The sequence below is a fragment of the Brachyhypopomus gauderio genome, chromosome 1 (genome assembly GCF_052324685.1).
Source record: "Brachyhypopomus gauderio isolate BG-103 chromosome 1, BGAUD_0.2, whole genome shotgun sequence".
Classification (NCBI taxonomy): Eukaryota; Metazoa; Chordata; class Actinopteri; order Gymnotiformes; family Hypopomidae; genus Brachyhypopomus; species Brachyhypopomus gauderio.
Window position 1 is genome coordinate 43,837,235 of NC_135211.1, and position 23,830 is coordinate 43,861,064.

Below are 23,830 nucleotides of genomic sequence, written 5' to 3' on the forward strand. Positions count from 1 at the left end.
CTCCGAATGTTGTGAAGGGCGAATCTGCATGATCGTGTTGTGTTAGCAACGTGGGCCGTGAAGGAGAGCTGATTGTCGACAACTACACCAAGGCTACGCGCTTCCATGGATGGAGTGATCACGGTGTTCTCGAATGTGATAGAAAGATCACAATGAGGACTGGCTCTTGCAGGGATGTACAGCATCTCTGTCTTGCTTGGGTTAAGCTTTAGGTGGTGAGCTGCCATCCAAGAGGCAATGTCTTTCAGACATGCAGAGATTCGAGCTGAAACCTGTGTGTCAGAGGGTGGGAAGGAAAAGAAGAGCTGGGTGTCATCCGCATAACAGTGATAAGAGAAGCCATGTGCAGATATTGACTCACCCAGAGAGCGGGTATAAAGGGAAAAAAGAAGTGGACCCAGCACTGAGCCTTGTGGAACACCGGTGGAGAGTTTGCATGGCGTGGATGTTGATCCTCCCCATGTTACTTGGTAGGAACGACCCTCCAGGTAGGATGCAAACCATGTCCATGCATTGCCAGTGATACCAAGGCCTGAGAGGATGGACAGGAGGATCTCATGATTGACTGTGTCAAAGGCAGCCGAAAGGTCAAGCAGAATCAGAACTGATGATAGTCCATTTGCTCTAGCCGCATGGAGTTTCTCAGTTACTGCAATGAGTGCAGTTTCCGTAGAATGTGCCGGCTTGAAGCCAGATTGGTTGGGGTCCTGAAGCTGGTTCTGTGAGAGAAAAGAGGATAGCTGGTTGTGTACAGCCCGTTCAAGGATCTTAGAAAGGAATGAGAGGAGAGATACCGGTCTGTAGTTGCTGATGTTGGTGGCATCAAGGTTGGGTTTCTTTAGGATTGGCACCACCCTAGCCGCCTTGAATGATGATGGCACAATTCCTGAAGATAAGGAGTTGTTGATGATGGTCGAGATGAAAGGGAGGAGTTCGTGGGAGATTGTCTGGAGGAGTGTGGATGGGATGGGGTCCAGAGGGCATGTGGTGGGACTGCTGGATGTCAGCAGCTGAAGCACCATCTCAGCTGAGAGAGGAGAGAAGGAGGTTAGAGAAAAGGGAGGAGTAGGAGGGGACACAGTGGGAACAGGGACTAGGGAAAAGGTGCTGCGAATCGTATTGATCTTCTCTTCAAAGAAGGTGACAAAATCATCCGCAGTAAGAGAAGTGGGAGTTGGAGGGGGGGAGGGTTTGAGGAGAGAAGAGAAGATTTTGAACATCTTGCGTGGATCTGATGTAGATGCCTCCAGCTTCTCTCTGTAGAATGATGTCTTGGCAGCAGTTAGTTCCATGGAGAATAGGGACAGGAGAGACTGATACAAGCGAAGATCAGCAGTAAGCTTCGATTTCCTCCATCGCCTCTCAACCATCCTCAGTTCTCGTCGGTTGTTACGTAGGGTGTCCGAGAGCCAAGGAGCAGGTGGGGAGGATCTTGTGGGTTTGGAAGAGAGGGGACATAAGAGGTCAATAGATGAAGAGAGGGAGGACAATAAAGTGTCAGTGGCGGTGTCTGTGGAGAGACAAGAGAAAGAGTCATGGGACGGGAGGGCTGTGGTGATAGTAGAGGCAAGTACTGATGGAGAGATGGAATGAAGGTTACGGTGGATGGTGGTAGTGCCTGTAGCAGTAAGGGTGTGACGGTGGGGAGGAAGAGATAAGGAGAAAGATACAAGGTGATGATCTGAACAGTGGAGAGGAGTTACTGCAATGTCCATCACTGCAGGTGGTCTAGTGAAGACCAGGTCTAAGACATTGCCTGCTCTGTGTGTTGGAGAAGACTGGGTGAGGTTGAGGTTGAATGATGACAGCAAAGGAAGAACGCCAGATGATTGTAGTTTATCTGTTGGGAGGTTGAAGTCACCAAGCAGAAGAGGAGTTTCATCATTAGGGAGGACGCTCAGAAGTGTGTCTAATTCCTCAGTGAAGTTACCTAGGGTGCAGGGTGGACGATAAACAACAATGATGTGAAGTGTGGTTGGGAAGCGTACAGTGACAGCATGATACTCAAATGTTGAGATGGTAATTTGTGGGAAAGTGCAAGGAGTAAAGCGCAAGCAACTGGACAGAAGCAATCCAGTGCCACCTCCCCTTCCAGTCTGTCTTGGAGAGTGCGAGAAGGAAAATGCAGATGACAGGGCAGCAGGAGTAGCAGAGTTCTCTGGGGTGATCCATGTCTCTGTTAGGGCCAAGAAGTCAAGGGAGTGATGAGCTGCAATGGCTGTGATGAAGTCTGCTTTCTGGACTGCAGACTGGCAGTTCCAGAGCCCCCCGGTCGCAATGATCGGGGTGTTTGTTGAGAGTGGAGGGTAGATGAGGTTACTGGTAGTGCGTTTTCTGTAGTGATGTTTGTATTGACGGCGACTATAGGGAGTAAGAACAGGGATGGAAAAACACATGATGAATAAATGAATGAAGGTAGTATATGATGTGTGTCAAGGTGTGATACTTAACCAAAAAATGAAGATGGGCTTCAGTTGATTGAAGAGTAGAGGATGTCTCTAAGGACTGCCACTTATTTAAGCAGCAGTCAATATGTGGTCCCGCCTCCTCAGTTATTCACACTTCCTAACCCGAAACTAAGACAGCTGATTTCACTAATGACAACAATAGATACCAAGTAGACTACAGACTAGCAGAATCAAGCTGAAAGTAATGTAATCCAAGGCCTACCTTAAAACCAGAAGACAATCCCAAGAAAAACACAGCACCTACAGGCATAATGTTTAAAATGAGGTTTTTTCCTTCAAGGTTTGGCCATTGTCTTTGTTTTTGTGAGCTCATGTCTCACTGAGTGTGCTCAGTATATACTGCAGGTTAGATGTGTGAATGAAATCTTGATGTGTAGTTAGTGTGTATGTATTTGAGCAATGATCACACAGCTTTTGTTACTCTGTACCATTTAACCAGCCTTAAAAATATTCTGCTGGCTACAAGTGCATTTGTTGACTTAAATTGAATGAGAAACAAAATTGTGTACAGTATATACTTTGGATGTTTTAACTGTTTGTTAGTGTAACTCTGTGAAGCTTTGACACAATGTTGTAAGTGTAGGTCCCTAATGCTATAAGTGTAGGTCCCTAATGCTGTAAGTGTAGGTCCCTAATGCTGTAAGTGTAGGTCCCTAATGCGGTAAGTGTAGGTCCCTAATGCTGTAAGTGTAGGTCACTAATGCTGTAAATGTAGGTCACTCATGCTGTAAGTGTAGGTCACTCATGCTGTAAGTGTAGGTCTCTAATGCTGTAAGTGTAGGTCACTAATGTTATAAGTGTAGGTCACTATTGCTGTAAGTGTAGGTCTCTAATGCTGTAAATGTAGGTCACTAATACTGTAAGTGTAGGTCACTAATGCTGCAAGTGTAGGTCACTAATGCTGCAAGTGTAGGTCACTAATGCTGTAAGTGTAGGTCTCTAATGCCATAAGTGTAGGTCACTAATATTGTAAGTGTAGGTCCCTAATGCTTTAATTTAATTTTGTCAGGTTTACACATTCTTACAGGATTTGACAGATAGCTTGTGTTGGTTATTGGCGGCCTTTTGTAGCTCTGTACTATTTAAACCCACCTTAAAAATATAATTAGACAATTCAGCTGTCCAGAACAATCTATTTGTTGACTTATGTAAATTGAATTTAAAAATTGTGTACTTTGCATGTTTAACTGTTTGATAGTGTAACCCTCAGTGAAGCTTATGGTTTGACCTTGAGATCAGCTCTGTGTTACATCATAAAACTCATCTTTCCATATGAAGAAAAGTGTTATAAATTGACAAACTGTAACGTTGTGGACTCAGAGTGAGGATCCATTAGCAGGAATAAAGGGTTTAATAAAGTACAAAAGGCAAACAACTACAAACCAGTCCAGGGTCTAAACCAGAAGAGCTACAGAAATAACAGAGGTACAAATGGATGAGACAGGAGGCAAAAACAGGAGGTAACAGGTCAAAACACAGAACAATAATGAGAGAAGTAGATAAACGGCTTGGTACACTTTCACAAAAGAGTCAGCAACACTTCACAAGGAGCTGCTGTGTTCGTCTGTCTTATGTAGGCAAAGTAATCAGTGGAATTCACAACAGCTGAAACAGGAGTCTTCAGTATTCTGTAGATGGAGCCCTCTAGTGGTGAGAGGGGGAATTGGCACTAGTACCATTTCTTAATATTGTGATATAAAATAATCATATTTTACATAATATAAATGTAAAGCTAAAGAAGTGGCTGGAAATAAGCAGGAAAATAATGATTTATAAAGGATCCCAAAACCTTAAAGTCTTCTGATCAGGTGAACAGGTGAGACGTAACCAGTCTATGAGGAGGGGGCGTGGCCACACAGCAGTCAAGAGCAGTGGACTGTTACAGTGGGGTTAAAGGGCACATGGACTTATAGGGTTCATTTACCTACATGGTAGAAAAGGATCTGTATGATCAGAAGCCAAAATTACTAGTGTGTGCAAGAGGAGATAAAGTGAAACATATATAATAGGAGTCATATAATCATGTGAAATTCTATATGGTTCTTATGAATTCTTTGTCTGATTTCTCCATTCTAACATGGGAATATCAAACACTCAAGGTTTCTTTGGTCTGTTATGCTGCGTCTCTCATTACCCACAAACACATGCAAGCAGTTCTGTGTGATTTAGAGGAGACATGAACCACTGTTCAGACTAATGGTGGTGATACTGTACTGGAAATGGTCTGTTTACAGTAAAATATACTAATTAATCTGTTATGTCTGTTGATTTCTACTGATTGTATCTACTCATTCTGTGTTTCCTGTGAACTCTATTCCAACAGGTTTCTTTATAATGATGATGATTATTTTCTTGATTATGATGAAGAACAGAGAAGATCTGCAGTGGAGTTTCTGCTGAAGCTGATTGTTACAGCAGCAGAGTGTGATGCAGCTACAGGAGAGAGTTTCACTAAGCAGCTGACATCTGTGTACAACTACACAAACTTCCCTTTTGATGAAGATGATGACGATGTCAAGATAGTTATTTGCGATTTCCTGCTGGATCTGTGCTCACATGTGAAGGACTATGAGACTCAAACAGGCAGGAGTGTCCTTCCAGCATTACAGCCAGTTTACCAGTCAGCTCCTGCAGTCTGGAACATAGACCTCTCAAAGAGAAAGACCTCCCTCTTCCTAGAAGTGCTGAAACTCCACACAGTGAAGAAACCAGTAGTGCTGAGAGGCTGGTCAGATGAAGAGAGTGAAGTGAGGAGTTTCCTTCAGTGTCTGCCCTACATCTCCCAGCTCAGGTGAGTGAGAAGCTTTTATACGTACTACAGGCATAATGTTTAAAATGAGGTTTTTTCCTTCAAGGTTTGGCCATTGTCTTTGTTTTTGTGAGCTCATGTCTCACTGAGTGTGCTCAGTATATACTGCAGGTTAGATGTGTGAATGAAATCTTGATGTGTAGTTAGTGTGTATGTATTTGAGCAATGATCACACAGCTTTTGTTACTCTGTACCATTTAACCAGCCTTAAAAATATTCTGCTGGCTACAAGTGCATTTGTTGACTTAAATTGAATGAGAAACAAAATTGTGTACAGTATATACTTTGGATGATTTAACTGTTTGTTAGTGTAACTCTGTGAAGCTTTGACACAATGTTGTAAGTGTAGGTCCCTAATGCGGTAAGTGTAGGTCCCTAATGCGGTAAGTGTAGGTCCCTAATGCGGTAAGTGTAGGTCCCTAATGCTGTAAGTGTAGGTCTCTCATGCTGTAAATGTAGGTCACTAATGCTGTAAGTGTAGGTCCCTAATGGTGTAAGTGTAGGTCCCTAATGCTGTAAGTGTAGGTCCCTAATGCTGTAAGTGTAGGTCCCTAATGCTGTAAGTGTAGGTCCCTAATGCTGTAAGTGTAGGTCACTCATGCTGTAAGTGTAGGTCACTCATGCTGTAAGTGTAGGTCACTAATATTGTAAGTGTAGGTCCCTAATGCTTTAATTTAATTTTGTCAGGTTTACACATTCTTACAGGATTTGACAGATAGCTTGTGTTGGTTATTGGCGGCCTTTTGTACCTCTGTACTATTTAAACCCACCTTAAAAATATAATTAGACAATTCAGCTGTCCAGAACAATCTATTTGTTGACTTATGTAAATTGAATTAAAAAAATTGTGTACTTTGCATGTTTAACTGTTTGATAGTGTAACCCTCAGTGAAGTTTATGGTTTGACCTTGAGATCAGCTCTGTGTTACATCTAGGGATGTAAATGATTAATCGACTTTCGATTAATTGTCGATCAAGAGGTTACTCGATCAAAATGTATTAATCACGATGAATCGTTAGAGAGCGCTCCTGTAGTAACTTGAACAGAGCATAAGAACGAGAGGTGAACACGTGTCGCGAAAGACCAGAGTGGAAAACAAAATGAAGCGGGCGAAAACACGTGCGGTGTGGGACCATTTCAACATTGTTAATTTAGGCAAAGAAGTCAGATGTTCTCTGTGTAATGTGGTACTGACGTACAACAGTTCCACTAGCTCACTCAATTATCATTTGAACACCATGCAGCTGTCCAGCATATCACCAGTGCACCTGGTCAACCTAAAATCACAGCTACACTGGGAAAGCGAGCGTTTTCGAAGCTCGCTACAAAAAAAGAAGAGTGAGCTAAAACAAAGCTAGCTACTGCTGTAGCCCTTACCACAGATTGTTGGATGACTCTAACAACAGAAAGTTACATTACCGTGACATGCCACTACACTGATGAGAACTGGCAGCTAAAATCTGCAGTGCTGATTACGATGAACATGTCGGACAGACACACCGCTGACAATTTAGCTGACAATCTCAATGATGTTGTGGAGACTTGGGCACTCTCCGGCCGTATTACAGCATGTATTCACTATAACGCTAGAAACATTGTCCAAGCATAGGCTCAATAATATTTTGTTTGGCTCTCCATTTTGTTTCTTCTTAAAAAAAAATTAATAATGTCTAATGTTTCAAATGGAGCCAGTCCTTAATTTATTCCTTTTTTTAAATGAAAGAATGTATTTTGTTATACCATAAAAATTTCCTAATGCATAATTACTTGAGCAATATATCATATAATACAATATAATTATCATAATATATACTTTTTGAACAAAGTGTTTTAACTATTTAGCTGATATTTTTTAAGGCCCTATTGAAACACTGAAATTCAGGTGGAAAACGCTGCTTATCGATTAATCGAAAGTCGATCGATAAGATCAATCAACTAATGATTAATGAATTAATCGATAATTTGCATCCCTAGTTACATCATAAAACTCATCTTTCCATATGAAGAAAAGTGTTATAAATTGACAAACTGTAACGTTGTGGACTCAGAGTGAGGATCCATTAGCAGGAATAAAGGGTTTAATAAAGTACAAAAGGCAAACAACTACAAACCAGTCCAGGGTCTAAACCAGAAGAGCTACAGAAATAACAGAGGTACAAATGGATGAGACAGGAGGCAAAAACAGGAGGTAACAGGTCAAAACACAGAACAATAATGAGAGAAGTAGATAAACGGCTTGGTACACTTTCACAAAAGAGTCAGCAACACTTCACAAGGAGCTGCTGTGTTCGTCTGTCTTATGTAGGCAAAGTAATCAGTGGAATTCACAACAGCTGAAACAGGAGTCTTCAGTATTCTGTAGATGGAGCCCTCTAGTGGTGAGAGGGGGAATTGGCACTAGTACCATTTCTTAATATTGTGATATAAAATAATCATATTTTACATAATATAAATGTAAAGCTAAAGAAGTGGCTGGAAATAAGCAGGAAAATAATGATTTATAAAGGATCCCAAAACCTCAAAGTCTTCTGATCAGGTGAACAGGTGAGACGTAACCAGTCTATGAGGAGGGGGCGTGGCCACACAGCAGTCAAGAGCAGTGGACTGTTACAGTGGGGTTAAAGGGCACATGGACTTATAGGGTTCATTTACCTACATGGTAGAAAAGGATCTGTATGATCAGAAGCCAAAATTACTAGTGTGTGCAAGAGGAGATAAAGTGAAACATATATAATAGGAGTCATATAATCATGTGAAATTCTATATGGTTCTTATGAATTCTTTGTCTGATTTCTCCATTCTAACATGGGAATATCAAACACTCAAGGTTTCTTTGGTCTGTTATGCTGCGTCTCTCATTACCCACAAACACATGCAAGCAGTTCTGTGTGATTTAGAGGAGACATGAACCACTGTTCAGATTAATGGTGGTGATACTGTACTGGAAATGGTCTGTTTACAGTAAAATATACTAATTAATCTGTTATGTCTGTTGATTTCTACTGATTGTATCTACTCATTCTGTGTTTCCTGTGAACTCTATTCCAACAGGTTTCTTTATAATGATGATGATTATTTTCTTGATTATGATGAAGAACAGAGAAGATCTGCAGTGGAGTTTCTGCTGAAGCTGATTGTTACAGCAGCAGAGTGTGATGCAGCTACAGGAGAGAGTTTCACTAAGCAGCTGACATCTGTGTACAACTACACAAACTTCCCTTTTGATGAAGATGATGACGATGTCAAGATAGTTATTTGCGATTTCCTGCTGGATCTGTGCTCACGTGTGAAGGACTATGAGACTCAAACAGGCAGGAGTGTCCTTCCAGCATTACAGCCAGTTTACCAGTCAGCTCCTGCAGTCTGGAACATAGACCTCTCAAAGAGAAAGACCTCCCTCTTCCTAGAAGTGCTGAAACTCCACACAGTGAAGAAACCAGTAGTGCTGAGAGGCTGGTCAGATGAAGAGAGTGAAGTGAGGAGTTTCCTTCAGTGTCTGCCCTACATCTCCCAGCTCAGGTGAGTGAGAAGCTTTTATACGTACTACAGGCATAATGTTTAAAATGAGGTTTTTTCCTTCAAGGTTTGGCCATTGTCTTTGTTTTTGTGAGCTCATGTCTCACTGAGTGTGCTCAGTATATACTGCAGGTTAGATGTGTGAATGAAATCTTGATGTGTAGTTAGTGTGTATGTATTTGAGCAATGATCACACAGCTTTTGTTACTCTGTACCATTTAACCAGCCTTAAAAATATTCTGCTGGCTACAAGTGCATTTGTTGACTTAAATTGAATGAGAAACAAAATTGTGTACAGTATATACTTTGGATGATTTAACTGTTTGTTAGTGTAACTCTGTGAAGCTTTGACACAATGTTGTAAGTGTAGGTCCCTAATGCTGTAAGTGTAGGTCCCTAATGCGGTAAGTGTAGGTCCCTAATGCGGTAAGTGTAGGTCTCTAATGCTGTAAGTGTAGGTCTCTCATGCTGTAAATGTAGGTCACTAATGCTGTAAGTGTAGGTCCCTAATGGTGTAAGTGTAGGTCCCTAATGCTGTAAGTGTAGGTCCCTAATGCTGTAAGTGTAGGTCCCTAATGCTGTAAGTGTAGGTCACTCATGCTGTAAGTGTAGGTCACTCATGCTTTAATTTAATTTTGTCAGGTTTACACATTCTTACAGGATTTGACAGATAGCTTGTGTTGGTTATTGGCGGCCTTTTGTACCTCTGTACTATTTAAACCCACCTTAAAAATATAATTAGACAATTCAGCTGTCCAGAACAATCTATTTGTTGACTTATGTAAATTGAATTAAAAAAATTGTGTACTTTGCATGTTTAACTGTTTGATAGTGTAACCCTCAGTGAAGTTTATGGTTTGACCTTGAGATCAGCTCTGTGTTACATCTAGGGATGCAAATGATTAATCGACTTTCGATTAATTGTCGATCAAGAGGTTACTCGATCAAAATGTATTAATCACGATGAATCGTTAGAGAGCGCTCCTGTAGTAACTTGAACAGAGCATAAGAACGAGAGGTGAACACGTGTCGCGAAAGACCAGAGTGGAAAACAAAATGAAGCGGGCGAAAACACGTGCGGTGTGGGACCATTTCAACATTGTTAATTTAGGCAAAGAAGTCAGATGTTCTCTGTGTAATGTGGTACTGACGTACAACAGTTCCACTAGCTCACTCAATTATCATTTGAACACCATGCAGCTGTCCAGCATATCACCAGTGCACCTGGTCAACCTAAAATCACAGCTACACTGGGAAAGCGAGCGTTTTCGAAGCTCGCTACAAAAAAAGAAGAGTGAGCTAAAACAAAGCTAGCTACTGCTGTAGCCCTTACCACAGATTGTTGGATGACTCTAACAACAGAAAGTTACATTACCGTGACATGCCACTACACTGACGAGAACTGGCAGCTAAAATCTGCAGTGCTGATTACGATGAACATGTCGGACAGACACACCGCTGACAATTTAGCTGACAATCTCAATGATGTTGTGGAGACTTGGGCACTCTCCGGCCGTATTACAGCATGTATTCACTATAACGCTAGAAACATTGTCCAAGCATAGGCTCAATAATATTTTGTTTGGCTCTCCATTTTGTTTCTTCTTAAAAAAAAATTAATAATGTCTAATGTTTCAAATGGAGCCAGTCCTTAATTTATTCCTTTTTTTAAATGAAAGAATGTATTTTGTTATACCATAAAAATTTCCTAATGCATAATTACTTGAGCAATATATCATATAATACAATATAATTATCATAATATATACTTTTTGAACAAAGTGTTTTAACTATTTAGCTGATATTTTTTAAGGCCCTATTGAAACACTGAAATTCAGGTGGAAAACGCTGCTTATCGATTAATCGAAAGTCGATCGATAAGATCAATCAACTAATGATTAATGAATTAATCGATAATTTGCATCCCTAGTTACATCATAAAACTCATCTTTCCATATGAAGAAAAGTGTTATAAATTGACAAACTGTAACGTTGTGGACTCAGAGTGAGGATCCATTAGCAGGAATAAAGGGTTTAATAAAGTACAAAAGGCAAACAACTACAAACCAGTCCAGGGTCTAAACCAGAAGAGCTACAGAAATAACAGAGGTACAAATGGATGAGACAGGAGGCAAAAACAGGAGGTAACAGGTCAAAACACAGAACAATAATGAGAGAAGTAGATAAACGGCTTGGTACACTTTCACAAAAGAGTCAGCAACACTTCACAAGGAGCTGCTGTGTTCGTCTGTCTTATGTAGGCAAAGTAATCAGTGGAATTCACAACAGCTGAAACAGGAGTCTTCAGTATTCTGTAGATGGAGCCCTCTAGTGGTGAGAGGGGGAATTGGCACTAGTACCATTTCTTAATATTGTGATATAAAATAATCATATTTTACATAATATAAATGTAAAGCTAAAGAAGTGGCTGGAAATAAGCAGGAAAATAATGATTTATAAAGGATCCCAAAACCTCAAAGTCTTCTGATCAGGTGAACAGGTGAGACGTAACCAGTCTATGAGGAGGGGGCGTGGCCACACAGCAGTCAAGAGCAGTGGACTGTTACAGTGGGGTTAAAGGGCACATGGACTTATAGGGTTCATTTACCTACATGGTAGAAAAGGATCTGTATGATCAGAAGCCAAAATTACTAGTGTGTGCAAGAGGAGATAAAGTGAAACATATATAATAGGAGTCATATAATCATGTGAAATTCTATATGGTTCTTATGAATTCTTTGTCTGATTTCTCCATTCTAACATGGGAATATCAAACACTCAAGGTTTCTTTGGTCTGTTATGCTGCGTCTCTCATTACCCACAAACACATGCAAGCAGTTCTGTGTGATTTAGAGGAGACATGAACCACTGTTCAGACTAATGGTGGTGATACTGTACTGGAAATGGTCTGTTTACAGTAAAATATACTAATTAATCTGTTATGTCTGTTGATTTCTACTGATTGTATCTACTCATTCTGTGTTTCCTGTGAACTCTATTCCAACAGGTTTCTTTATAATGATGATGATTATTTTCTTGATTATGATGAAGAACAGAGAAGATCTGCAGTGGAGTTTCTGCTGAAGCTGATTGTTACAGCAGCAGAGTGTGATGCAGCTACAGGAGAGAGTTTCACTAAGCAGCTGACATCTGTGTACAACTACACAAACTTCCCTTTTGATGAAGATGATGACGATGTCAAGATAGTTATTTGCGATTTCCTGCTGGATCTGTGCTCACGTGTGAAGGACTATGAGACTCAAACAGGCAGGAGTGTCCTTCCAGCATTACAGCCAGTTTACCAGTCAGCTCCTGCAGTCTGGAACATAGACCTCTCAAAGAGAAAGACCTCCCTCTTCCTAGAAGTGCTGAAACTCCACACAGTGAAGAAACCAGTAGTGCTGAGAGGCTGGTCAGATGAAGAGAGTGAAGTGAGGAGTTTCCTTCAGTGTCTGCCCTACATCTCCCAGCTCAGGTGAGTGAGAAGCTTTTATACGTACTACAGGCATAATGTTTAAAATGAGGTTTTTTCCTTCAAGGTTTGGCCATTGTCTTTGTTTTTGTGAGCTCATGTCTCACTGAGTGTGCTCAGTATATACTGCAGGTTAGATGTGTGAACATGGACGTAATTTTGATTTCAAAAGTGGGGGGGACATGGATTCGTCGCTATTTAAATATTTGGTTTTAACCGTAAAAACTGGGGGGGACCAACGCCGGCTTTTGAAAAAGTGGGGGGGACATGTCCCCCCGTCCCCCCCCAAAATTACGTCTGTGTGTGTGAATGAAATCTTGATGTGTAGTTAGTGTGTATGTATTTGAGCAATGATCACACAGCTTTTGTTACTCTGTACCATTTAACCAGCCTTAAAAATATTCTGCTGGCTACAAGTGCATTTGTTGACTTAAATTGAATGAGAAACAAAATTGTGTACAGTATATACTTTGGATGATTTAACTGTTTGTTAGTGTAACTCTGTGAAGCTTTGACACAATGTTGTAAGTGTAGGTCCCTAATGCTGTAAGTGTAGGTCCCTAATGCGGTAAGTGTAGGTCCCTAATGCTGTAAGTGTAGGTCACTAATGCTGTAAATGTAGGTCCCTAATGCTATAAGTGTAGGTCACTCATGCTGTAAGTGTAGGTCACTATTGCTGTAAGTGTAGGTCTCTAATGCTGTAAGTGTAGGTCTCTAATGCTGTAAGTGTAGGTCCCTAATACTGTAAGTGTAGGTCCCTAATGCTGTAAGTGTAGGTCCCTAATGCTGTAAGTGTAGGTCCCTAATGCTGTAAGTGTAGGTCTCTCATGCTGTAAATGTAGGTCACTAATGCTGTAAGTGTAGGTCACTAATGCTGTAAGTGTAGGTCCCTAATGCTGTAAGTATAGGTCCCTAATGCGGTAAGTGTAGGTCCCTAATGCTGTAAGTGTAGGTCACTAATGCTGTAAATGTAGGTCCCTAATGCTATAAGTGTAGGTCACTCATGCTGTAAGTGTAGGTCTCTAATGCTGTAAGTGTAGGTCACTAATGTTATAAGTGTAGGTCACTATTGCTGTAAGTGTAGGTCTCTAATGCTGTAAGTGTAGGTCCCTAATGCTGTAAGTGTAGGTCCCTAATGCTGTAAGTGTAGGTCCCTAATGCTGTAAGTGTAGGTCTCTCATGCTGTAAATGTAGGTCTCTCATGCTGTAAATGTAGGTCACTAATGCTGTAAGTGTAGGTCACTAATGCTGTAAATGTAGGTCACTAATGCTGCAAGTGTAGGTCACTAATGCTGCAAGTGTAGGTCACTAATGCTGTAAGTGTAGGTCACTAATGCTGTAAGTGTAGGTCTCTAATGCCGTAAGTGTAGGTCACTAATGCTGTAAGTGTAGGTCACTAATATTGTAAGTGTAGGTCCCTAATGCTTTAATTTAATTTTGTCAGGTTTACACATTCTTACAGGATTTGACAGATAGCTTGTGTTGGTTATTGGCGGCCTTTTGTAGCTCTGTACTATTTAAACCCACCTTAAAATATAATGCTGTAAGTGTAGGTCTCTCATGCTGTAAATGTAGGTCTCTCATGCTGTAAATGTAGGTCACTAATGCTGTAAGTGTAGGTCACTAATGCTGTAAATGTAGGTCACTAATGCTGCAAGTGTAGGTCACTAATGCTGCAAGTGTAGGTCACTAATGCTGTAAGTGTAGGTCACTAATGCTGTAAGTGTAGGTCTCTAATGCCGTAAGTGTAGGTCACTAATGCTGTAAGTGTAGGTCACTAATATTGTAAGTGTAGGTCCCTAATGCTTTAATTTAATTTTGTCAGGTTTACACATTCTTACAGGATTTGACAGATAGCTTGTGTTGGTTATTGGCGGCCTTTTGTAGCTCTGTACTATTTAAACCCACCTTAAAATATAATTAGACAATTCAGCTGTCCAGAACAATCTATTTGTTGACTTATGTAAATTGAATTTAAAAATTGTGTACTTTGCATGTTTAACTGTTTGATAGTGTAACCCTCAGTGAAGCTTATGGTTTGACCTTGAGATCAGCTCTGTGTTACATCATAAAACTCATCTTTCCATATGAAGAAAAGTGTTATAAATTGACAAACTGTAACGTTGTGGACTCAGAGTGAGGATCCATTAGCAGGAATAAAGGGTTTAATAAAGTACAAAAGGCAAACAACTACAAACCAGTCCAGGGTCTAAACCAGAAGAGCTACAGAAATAACAGAGGTACAAATGGATGAGACAGGAGGCAAAAACAGGAGGTAACAGGTCAAAACACAGAACAATAATGAGAGAAGTAGATAAACGGCTTGGTACACTTCACAAGGAGCTGCTGTGTTCGTCTGGCTTATGTAGGCAAAGTAATCAGTGGAATTCACAACAGCTGAAACAGGAGTCTTCAGTATTCTGGAGATGGGGCCCTCTGGTGGTGAGAGGGGGAATTGGCACTAGTACCATTTCTTAATATTGTGATATAAAATAATCATGTTTTACATAATATAAATGTAAAGCTAAAGAAGTGGCTGGAAATAAGCAGGAAAATAATGATTTATAAAGGATCCCAAAACCTCAAAGTCTTCTGATCAGGTGAACAGGTGAGACGTAACCAGTCTATGAGGAGGGGGCGTGGCCACACAGCAGTCAAGAGCAGTGGACTGTTACAGTGGGGTTAAAGGACACATGGACTTATAGGGTTCAGTTACCTACATGGTAGAAAAGGATCTGTATGATCAGAAGCCAAAATTACAAGTGTGTGAAAGAGGAGATAAAGTGAAACATATTTAATAGGAGTCATATAATCATGTGAAATTCTATATGGTTCTTATGAATTCTTTGTCTGATTTCTCCATTCTAACATGGGAATATCAAACACTCAAGGTTTCTTTGGTCTGTTATGCTGCGTCTCTCATTACCCACAAACACATGCAGGCAGTTCTGTGTGATTTAGAGGAGACATGAACCAGTGTTCAGACTAATGGTGGTGATACTGTACTGGAAATGGTCTGTTTACAGTAAAATATACTAATTAATCTGTTATGTCTGTTGATTTCTACTGATTGTATCTACTCATTCTGTGTTTCTTGTGAACTCTATTCCAACAGATTTCTTTATGATGATGATGATGATTATTTTCTTGATTATGATGAAGAACAGAGAAGATCTGCAGTGGAGTTTCTACTGAAGCTGATTGTTACAGCAGCAGAGTGTGATGCAGCTACAGGAGAGAGTTTCACTAAGCTGCTGACATCTGTGTGCAGCTACACAAACTTCCCTGTAGATGGGATTAATTATCAGTGTGATTTCCTGCTGGATCTGTACTCACGTGTGAAGGACTATGAGACTCAAACAGGCAGGAGTGTCCTTCCAGCATTACAACCAGTTTACAAGGGAGCTCCTGCAGTCTGGAACATAGACCTCTCAAAGAGAAAGACCTCCCTCTTCCTAGAAGTGCTGAAACTCCAAACAGTGAAGAAACCAGTAGTACTGAGAGGCTGGTCAGATGAAGAGAGTGAAGTGAGGAGTTTCCTTCAGTGTCTGCCCTACATCTCCCAGCTCAGGTGAGTGAGAAGCTTTTATACGTACTACAGGCATAATGTTTAAAATGAGGTTTTTTCCTTCAAGGTTTGGCCATTGTCTTTGTTTTTGTGAGCTCATGTCTCACTGAGTGTGCTCAGTATATACTGCAGGTTAGATGTGTGAATGAAATCTTGATGTGTAGTTAGTGTGTATGTATTTGAGCAATGATCACACAGCTTTTGTTACTCTGTACCATTTAACCAGCCTTAAAAATATTCTGCTGGCTACAAGTGCATTTGTTGACTTAAATTGAATGAGAAACAAAATTGTGTACAGTATATACTTTGGATGTTTTAACTGTTTGTTAGTGTAACTCTGTGAAGCTTTGACACAATGTTGTAAGTGTAGGTCCCTAATGCTATAAGTGTAGGTCCCTAATGCTGTAAGTGTAGGTCCCTAATGCTGTAAGTGTAGGTCCCTAATGCGGTAAGTGTAGGTCCCTAATGCTGTAAGTGTAGGTCACTAATGCTGTAAATGTAGGTCACTCATGCTGTAAGTGTAGGTCACTCATGCTGTAAGTGTAGGTCTCTAATGCTGTAAGTGTAGGTCACTAATGTTATAAGTGTAGGTCACTATTGCTGTAAGTGTAGGTCTCTAATGCTGTAAATGTAGGTCACTAATACTGTAAGTGTAGGTCACTAATGCTGCAAGTGTAGGTCACTAATGCCGTAAGTGTAGGTCACTAATGCCATAAGTGTAGGTCACTAATATTGTAAGTGTAGGTCCCTAATGCTTTAATTTAATTTTGTCAGGTTTACACATTCTTACAGGATTTGACAGATAGCTTGTGTTGGTTATTGGCGGCCTTTTGTAGCTCTGTACTATTTAAACCCACCTTAAAAATATAATTAGACAATTCAGCTGTCCAGAACAATCTATTTGTTGACTTATGTAAATTGAATTTAAAAATTGTGTACTTTGCATGTTTAACTGTTTGATAGTGTAACCCTCAGTGAAGCTTATGGTTTGACCTTGAGATCAGCTCTGTGTTACATCATAAAACTCATCTTTCCATATGAAGAAAAGTGTTATAAATTGACAAACTGTAACGTTGTGGACTCAGAGTGAGGATCCATTAGCAGGAATAAAGGGTTTAATAAAGTACAAAAGGCAAACAACTACAAACCAGTCCAGGGTCTAAACCAGAAGAGCTACAGAAATAACAGAGGTACAAATGGATGAGACAGGAGGCAAAAACAGGAGGTAACAGGTCAAAACACAGAACAATAATGAGAGAAGTAGATAAACGGCTTGGTACACTTTCACAAAAGAGTCAGCAACACTTCACAAGGAGCTGCTGTGTTCGTCTGTCTTATGTAGGCAAAGTAATCAGTGGAATTCACAACAGCTGAAACAGGAGTCTTCAGTATTCTGTAGATGGAGCCCTCTAGTGGTGAGAGGGGGAATTGGCACTAGTACCATTTCTTAATATTGTGATATAAAATAATCATATTTTACATAATATAAATGTAAAGCTAAAGAAGTGGCTGGAAATAAGCAGGAAAATAATGATTTATAAAGGATCCCAAAACCTCAAAACCTTCTGATCAGGTGAACAGGTGAGACGTAACCAGTCTATGAGGAGGGGGCGTGGCCACACAGCAGTCAAGAGCAGTGGACTGTTACAGTGGGGTTAAAGGACACATGGACTTATAGGGTTCATTTACCTACATGGTAGAAAAGGATCTGTATGATCAGAAGCCAAAATTACTAGTGTGTGCAAGAGGAGATAAAGTGAAACATATATAATAGGAGTCATATAATCATGTGAAATTCTATATGGTTCTTATGAATTCTTTGTCTGATTTCTCCATTCTAACATGGGAATATCAAACACTCAAGGTTTCTTTGGTCTGTTATGCTGCGTCTCTCATTACCCACAAACACATGCAGGCAGTTCTGTTGAATTAGAGGAGACATGAACCAGTGTTCAGACTAATGGTGGTGATACTGTACTGGAAATGGTCTGTTTACAGTAAAATATACTAATTAATCTGTTATGTCTGTTGATTTCTACTGATTGTATCTACTCATTCTGTGTTTCTTGTGAACTCTATTCCAACAGGTTTCTTTATGATGATGATGATGATTATTTTCTTGATTATGATGAAGAACAGAGAAGATCTGCAGTGGAGTTTCTACTGAAGCTGATTGTTACAGCAGCAGAGTGTGATGCAGCTACAGGAGAGAGTTTCACTAAGCTGCTGACATCTGTGTGCAGCTACACAAACTTCCCTGTAGATAGGACTAATTATCAGTGTGATTTCCTACTGGATCTGTGCTCACGTGTGAAGGACTATGAGACTCAAACAGGCAGGAGTGTCCTTCCAGCATTACAACCAGTTTACCAGTCAGCTCCTGCAGTCTGGTACATAGACCTCTCAAAGAGAAAGACCTCCCTCTTCCTAGAAGTGCTGAAACTCCAAACAGTGAAGAAACCAGTAAAGCTGAGAGGCTGGTCAGATGAAGAGAGTGAAGTGAGAAGTTTCCTTCAGTGTCTGCCCTACATCTCCCAGCTCAGGTTTGTACCTGATATTTTAGGCCATATTTCCAAATTGTGCAGTGTTTTCAAGTATATATCTTATTTCTAAGAAAACATATCCTGTAATGCTAAGGAATGAATCTGTAACGCTGAGTGCAACATCAAAAACAATGTGCATTGTAGGTGAAAAACACTAACGTTAAGTTTTATTTGAGTGAAGCACAGACAGTGCACATTTAAACACAACATATACACATTGCAGACTCTAACAAAGTTACACACACACACACACACACACACACTTTATACACTTTAATTAACAAGCACCGTGGTCCAGCCATTTGCCCCTGCCGCAGAGGGTGTGCTAGTCTGGATAAGTGTGTGTCTCTGTCCTTGTTTTCTTCTTGTTTCTGAATGGGTGGATGAATGAGTGCGTGTTGGAGGGAGGGGACATATGGCCAGGTTTGGAGGTGTGAGGGTGAATTTGAGTGTATGTGTGTGTGTGGGCAAAGATGCTACAGATGATATTCGGGAGTTACAGTGATTATAACTTAGTTCATAGAGCACACTAGTTTTGTCCCAACTAGATATTTAAACATAATACTGCTGTAATACTGCGAAGTCATGGTCAGAGTTGAACTTTGGTATAGCCAGTGTGTATTTTATTTAAAATAATTAACACCCTTGAGCCAGTGTGGCTTTGGACATAGATAATGCCGTTTGCTGTGATGGATAATTAAAGTCTAGCTCTTATTTATGCATACAAACATAAATCGACAATATAATCTGTAGCGTCTTTATGCGTGGATAAACGAGGGGAGTCGGAATTCGACACAACACTGGCTGAAAGTCAAATCTGTCGCACATGAAATGCTACAGGCACCGTTCAGAAACTGATCAGTTCAGTTAAATGTATTCAGATTAGTAGATATATGCGGCTTTTAGACCAGTGTGGCTTATACAACATTTTCCTTTTTTTTTTTTACTTTGTAGGTGCGGCTTATATTGAGGTGCGCTGTATAGTCCAGAAAATACAGTACTTTTCAGTGTGAGTTGAATGACTAAGAATAAATGTAAATGTAAATGGTGTTTGTTGTTGTGCAGTGTGAGTGGTGCTGTGGTGGTGAAGATGGTACGAACACTGAGGACAGTGAGATCTCCTGCTCCAGTCACTATTGAGGAACTTTCACTCATCCACACCAGCACACAGCAGCCAGAGGGGGCGCTGTCCAGGGTCCTGAGCAGCTTGGCTTCTCTCCTGAGACTCTGGAGGGTCCAGTGTCTGAACCTGACTGACTACAAGATGGAGGCCCAGTCTCTCACTGTCCTGCTGTGTCACCAGGGCCCTCTGACCATCAGGTCTGTGTGGTTGGTTTGGCAGGTATTTTTAATAGATAAAAGTCCCAGTTTGTGATGCCATTTTCTGATGTGTATGTGCAGGTTGTGTGAGGAGACTCTCCAGCAGCTGACTGTAGTGGTGTATGAAGCTCAGGAGGAGGAGCTTACTCACTGCTTCCTGCAGAAAGTGGGCGGAGACCTGACTTCCTGCACTCTGACCTGGGAAGTGATTCACTATTTCCTGCAGTATCAGAGTGTTACTGTGAACTTTAGGAAGAGTGACATTGGACAGCAAAACCCCAGAGAACTTCTGTCTGTACTGGACAGACTTCAGATCAGAAGGTGAGAGACAACAGTGATGTGTGGCTCAGATTTAAAGATCTTCACACAGTCGACACGTCCAATGAACAGTTAATGTGCTTTAGTTATACTGCACAGCATTAGACTTTGTGTGTGTGTGTGTGTGTGTGTGTGTGTGTGTGTGTGTGTGTGTGTGTGTCTTCTCCCCAGGCTGAGCCCCAGCTGTGTACTTTCCATCATCACAGAGATCTATCAGACTGGCTCTGCTCACTGTGTGTCCAGTCTGTTGAGTTCAACAGAGAACTGCATCACCCTGAACAGCAGAGAGCTGGACTCTGTCCACTGTGCTGCCCTGTGCTTCACCCTCCAGCACTGCACAGCAGTCTCTCTCAGCCTGCTGTTCACCTCCATACCAGAGGGGGAGCTGGAGAGCATCGTGCCTCTGCTCAAACACGTCTCCCACCTCAGGTTTGAACTTTTATCATTCATGTAATGAGACACAACAGATCTGTAGGGGGTGTTACACATTTGGTGTTATATATACATGTGTGTTATGAACAAATGACTTTCTAGAAAATAGTAATTTTAGGTTATACTCATAATCATTTTAAAGTTGATTCCACTGTTTGTTTCTATGTGTTTTTTCTCAGTGTGGACATGAATGTCTTACTGTAATAGTCTCTCTTCTCTCAGTGTGGACATGAATGTCTTGAATGTCTTACTGTAATAGTCTCTCTTCTCTCAGTGTGGACATGAATGTCTTACTGTAATAGTCTCTCTTCTCTCAGTGTGGACATGAATGTCTTGAATGTCTTACTGTAATAGTCTCTCTTCTCTCAGTGTGGACATGAATGTCTTGAATGTCTTACTGTAATAGTCTCTCTTCTCTCAGTGTGGACATGAATGTCTTGAATGTCTTACTGTAATAGTCTCTCTTCTCTCAGTGTGGACATGAATGTCTTGAATGTCTTACTGTAATAGTCTCTCTTCTCTCAGTGTGGACAGGCTGCTGTTGCTGAGGCTGCTCCACTGCTGCAGTGTCTCTGAGCTCCAGCAGGGGGCAGCAGTAGTTTTGCTCTCTGCTCTGCAGCACAGGCTGGACTTCTCCTGCAGCTCTGCTCTGGACCTGACAGAAGACTCACACACACACACACTGACTCTGAGCACTGAGGACTGCAGAGTCGTCTCCGTGGCCATCCAGAGAGCTCACACACACACACAGCTCACTCTACACGACTGTGAGATAGAGGAGGCAGGAGTGGAGCAACTCTTCCCCATTATACACACAGTCACCCTGCAGTAAGACTCCCACTCACAACACACACACTAACCTTCCTGCAGACGAGGAGGAGTTATATCATATTAATGTGTGAAAATAGCATATTAATGTTAGTAGTTATGTGAGTGTATTAATATTAATAGAACTGTCTGTGTTGGTGAATATGTGTGTGTGTGTGTGTGTGTGTGTGTGTGTGTGTGTGTGTGTGTGTGTGTGTGTGTGTGTGTGTGTGTGTGTGCGTGTGTGTGTGTGTGTGTGTGTGTGTGTGTGTGTGTGTCCAGGTGCAGTAAAGTCGTGCTGCTCCAGTTTCTGTCTCTGGTCCATGTCGGGTCTGAGTTGGAGTGTGTGAGACGTGCTGTGTCTCTCTCCCGGGCCCTGGGTGGGGAGGTGGACCTCAGTCACACCCGGCTGGACCAGCAGGCCTATGGGTCCCTGGCGCTGGTTCTGGAACATTCTGAAGGGCTGTCAGAACTGGACCTCAGCCACTGCCAGCTCACTGACCACTGCCTGCAGCTGCTGTGTCCACAGCTCCACAAAGCCCACATCCTGGAGTGAGTGGAGAAGGGGGAGGGTGGAGAGAGTCTGGTGTTGAGGACACACTCTACACCCACATGGGTGTAACTAGTGGTTTTACAACACTACGCTGTTTCAAGGACACTGTTTGTAAACCTAATGTTCTGGGTGTTCCATATGCTAATGACCACATCTCGTATTGGCTGCTTGAATGGGGGGCGGGATTATCATTGTATAGTGGTCTGTCAATTGAAACAATGATCACAGAGTGGGGAGTGATGTCACATTAAGCAGCAAATCAGTAATCTTGTAGAATCACACATTCTCTGTAAAAACAGAAATATGACCAGAAACTTCATGTTTCAGCTTCTTACCTGATGCATAAAACATGTTGAACTTGAGAAATAACATAATGTACTTGAGAAATGAAGGAAAATGCAGCATTGAAATGTCTGACAATTAGTGTCTTGGGTCCACTGTCACAAATATATTTATTCATTCACTCTAAATCACAATGTAGTATTACAAGAATGTGTTGATTTACATTGTTGTCTTGGGATTCCTGTACAGTGTGGTAATTATAATCCATCTAATTTCAGCCTCAGTCACAATGACATCACTGATGTGTCAGCAAAGAGGATCTATGATACTGTCTCCACCAACACCAATATTCACACTGTGAGGTAAGAGTGTGTGTGAGAGTGTGTGTGTGTGTGTGTGTGTGTGTGTGTGTGTGCGTGTGTTTAGGCATATAAAGTTTGGCCATATTTATTTTAATGTACAAGCAGTTGTGTGTGTGTGTGTGTGTGTGTGTGTGCGTGTGTGTGTGTGTTTAGCTTTATAATGCTTGGTCTTATGTATTTAAATGTACAAGCAGTCATGTATATGTATATATATATATATATGTGTGTGTGTGTGTGTGTGTGTGTGTGTGTTTCTACAGGCTCTTCAACAACAGAATTACAGACAGACGTCTCTTCCTCTCAGACACGCGCTTTGAGATCTGGTGATGTTAATGTGGTTTTTATAAGATGAGTGGGCAAATTATATATCAAGATAAAGTTGATCAAAACAGTTTCAGGTATATGTTGCCACAGTAATAATTAGTAAATGTGTGTGGTCTGTTATTATTTCAGTAAATTCCTCATGATTTATTAACAACATTCACTTCTCAGTAACACCACACCCAATGTCATGATGGAATATTCATTTATCTGTATGTTTCATGATTGAATATTCATTTATCTGTATGTTTCATGACTGAATATTCATTTATCTGTATGTTTCATGTTGAAATGTCCTACTGATTAAACATTAAACTCTGTGGATAATTATGGTGCTGGTCTCCCTCATTCATATATATTAATTTATTTCATATATTTATATTAGAACAAACATTATAATTATATGGATTTATATCAAACATTTATAATAGAATAAAAGAACATAATGTCATAAAGCAAAGAGCCATGAAGGGTCAAAAGGTCAAAGTCTGTGTGCCTGCTGTCATTAACTGGGTTATACTGGAGGTCAGATTTTCTCCACCTAGTCCTCCTTATTTTCGCTCTTTCCTGTAATGTATGACTCCTCCCCTCCTGACAATTATGTTCGTGCCTGTGCCATACTTCCGTGTTTTTTGTCTTTCCATGTGTGTTTGTGTTTTCTGCAGAAGCCTTCAGAGGCTGCCCCGCATACTCCAGAGACCTGCCAGAAGTCTTCTGAGGCCTGCCAAAGGCTTGTTCCACAGGTCCACTAGAGGTCTGCTCCAGGGTCACTACCCATTTTGTCTTCACGTGATCTCTGGCCCCCAGTCCAGTTTCCCCTAGTTCAGTTCCTGTGTTCACCCCCGGCCCCAGTCTAGTTTCTCCTAGTTCAGTTCCTGTGTTCACACCCGTTCCCAGTCCAGTTTCCCCCAGTGGCGCTCCACTGTCTCCTCCTATTTCTAGACCAGTTCCCTCCATTACGGTTCTGAATTCTGTGCAGCCTCCTGTTGTCAGGACTGGCTCGGATGTCGTTCCTCCAGCCGCCACTGGGGGCACCCGAGTTGGTCCTAGACTCAATC

General features: G+C 41.1%; 2 protein-coding genes across 17 annotated transcripts in view; one reads left to right on the top strand and one right to left on the bottom strand.

Annotated features, from left to right (window-relative positions):
• The window catches only part of LOC143521618 (uncharacterized), a 316,853-nt gene that overhangs the window by 189,632 nt on the left and 103,391 nt on the right, over positions 1-23,830 (top strand). For 15 of the 16 annotated variants that reach the window (XM_077014689.1, XM_077014735.1, XM_077014744.1 and 12 more), the window contains 5 exons: positions 4,792-5,259; positions 8,330-8,797; positions 11,802-12,269; positions 15,382-15,837; positions 17,922-18,377. In XM_077014689.1, coding sequence (XP_076870804.1) covers positions 4,792-5,259; positions 8,330-8,797; positions 11,802-12,269; positions 15,382-15,837; positions 17,922-18,377 — 2,316 coding nt within the window. Of the gene's footprint in view, positions 1-4,791; positions 5,260-8,329; positions 8,798-11,801; positions 12,270-15,381; positions 15,838-17,921; positions 18,378-19,442; positions 19,698-19,778; positions 20,019-20,186; positions 20,445-20,972; positions 21,276-21,536; positions 21,807-22,367; positions 22,452-22,711; positions 23,092-23,830 lie in introns of those variants that run through there. The other variant, XM_077014814.1, reaches the window with a different exon arrangement.
• Positions 76-2,670, bottom strand: LOC143521722 (uncharacterized). Its single transcript, XM_077014961.1, has 2 exons — positions 362-2,670; positions 76-272 (listed from the first exon to the last, which is right to left on the bottom strand). The coding sequence occupies exons 1-2, from the start codon at positions 2,394-2,396 to the stop codon at positions 202-204; spliced, it is 2,106 nt and encodes a 701-aa protein (XP_076871076.1). The 5' UTR covers positions 2,397-2,670; the 3' UTR covers positions 76-201.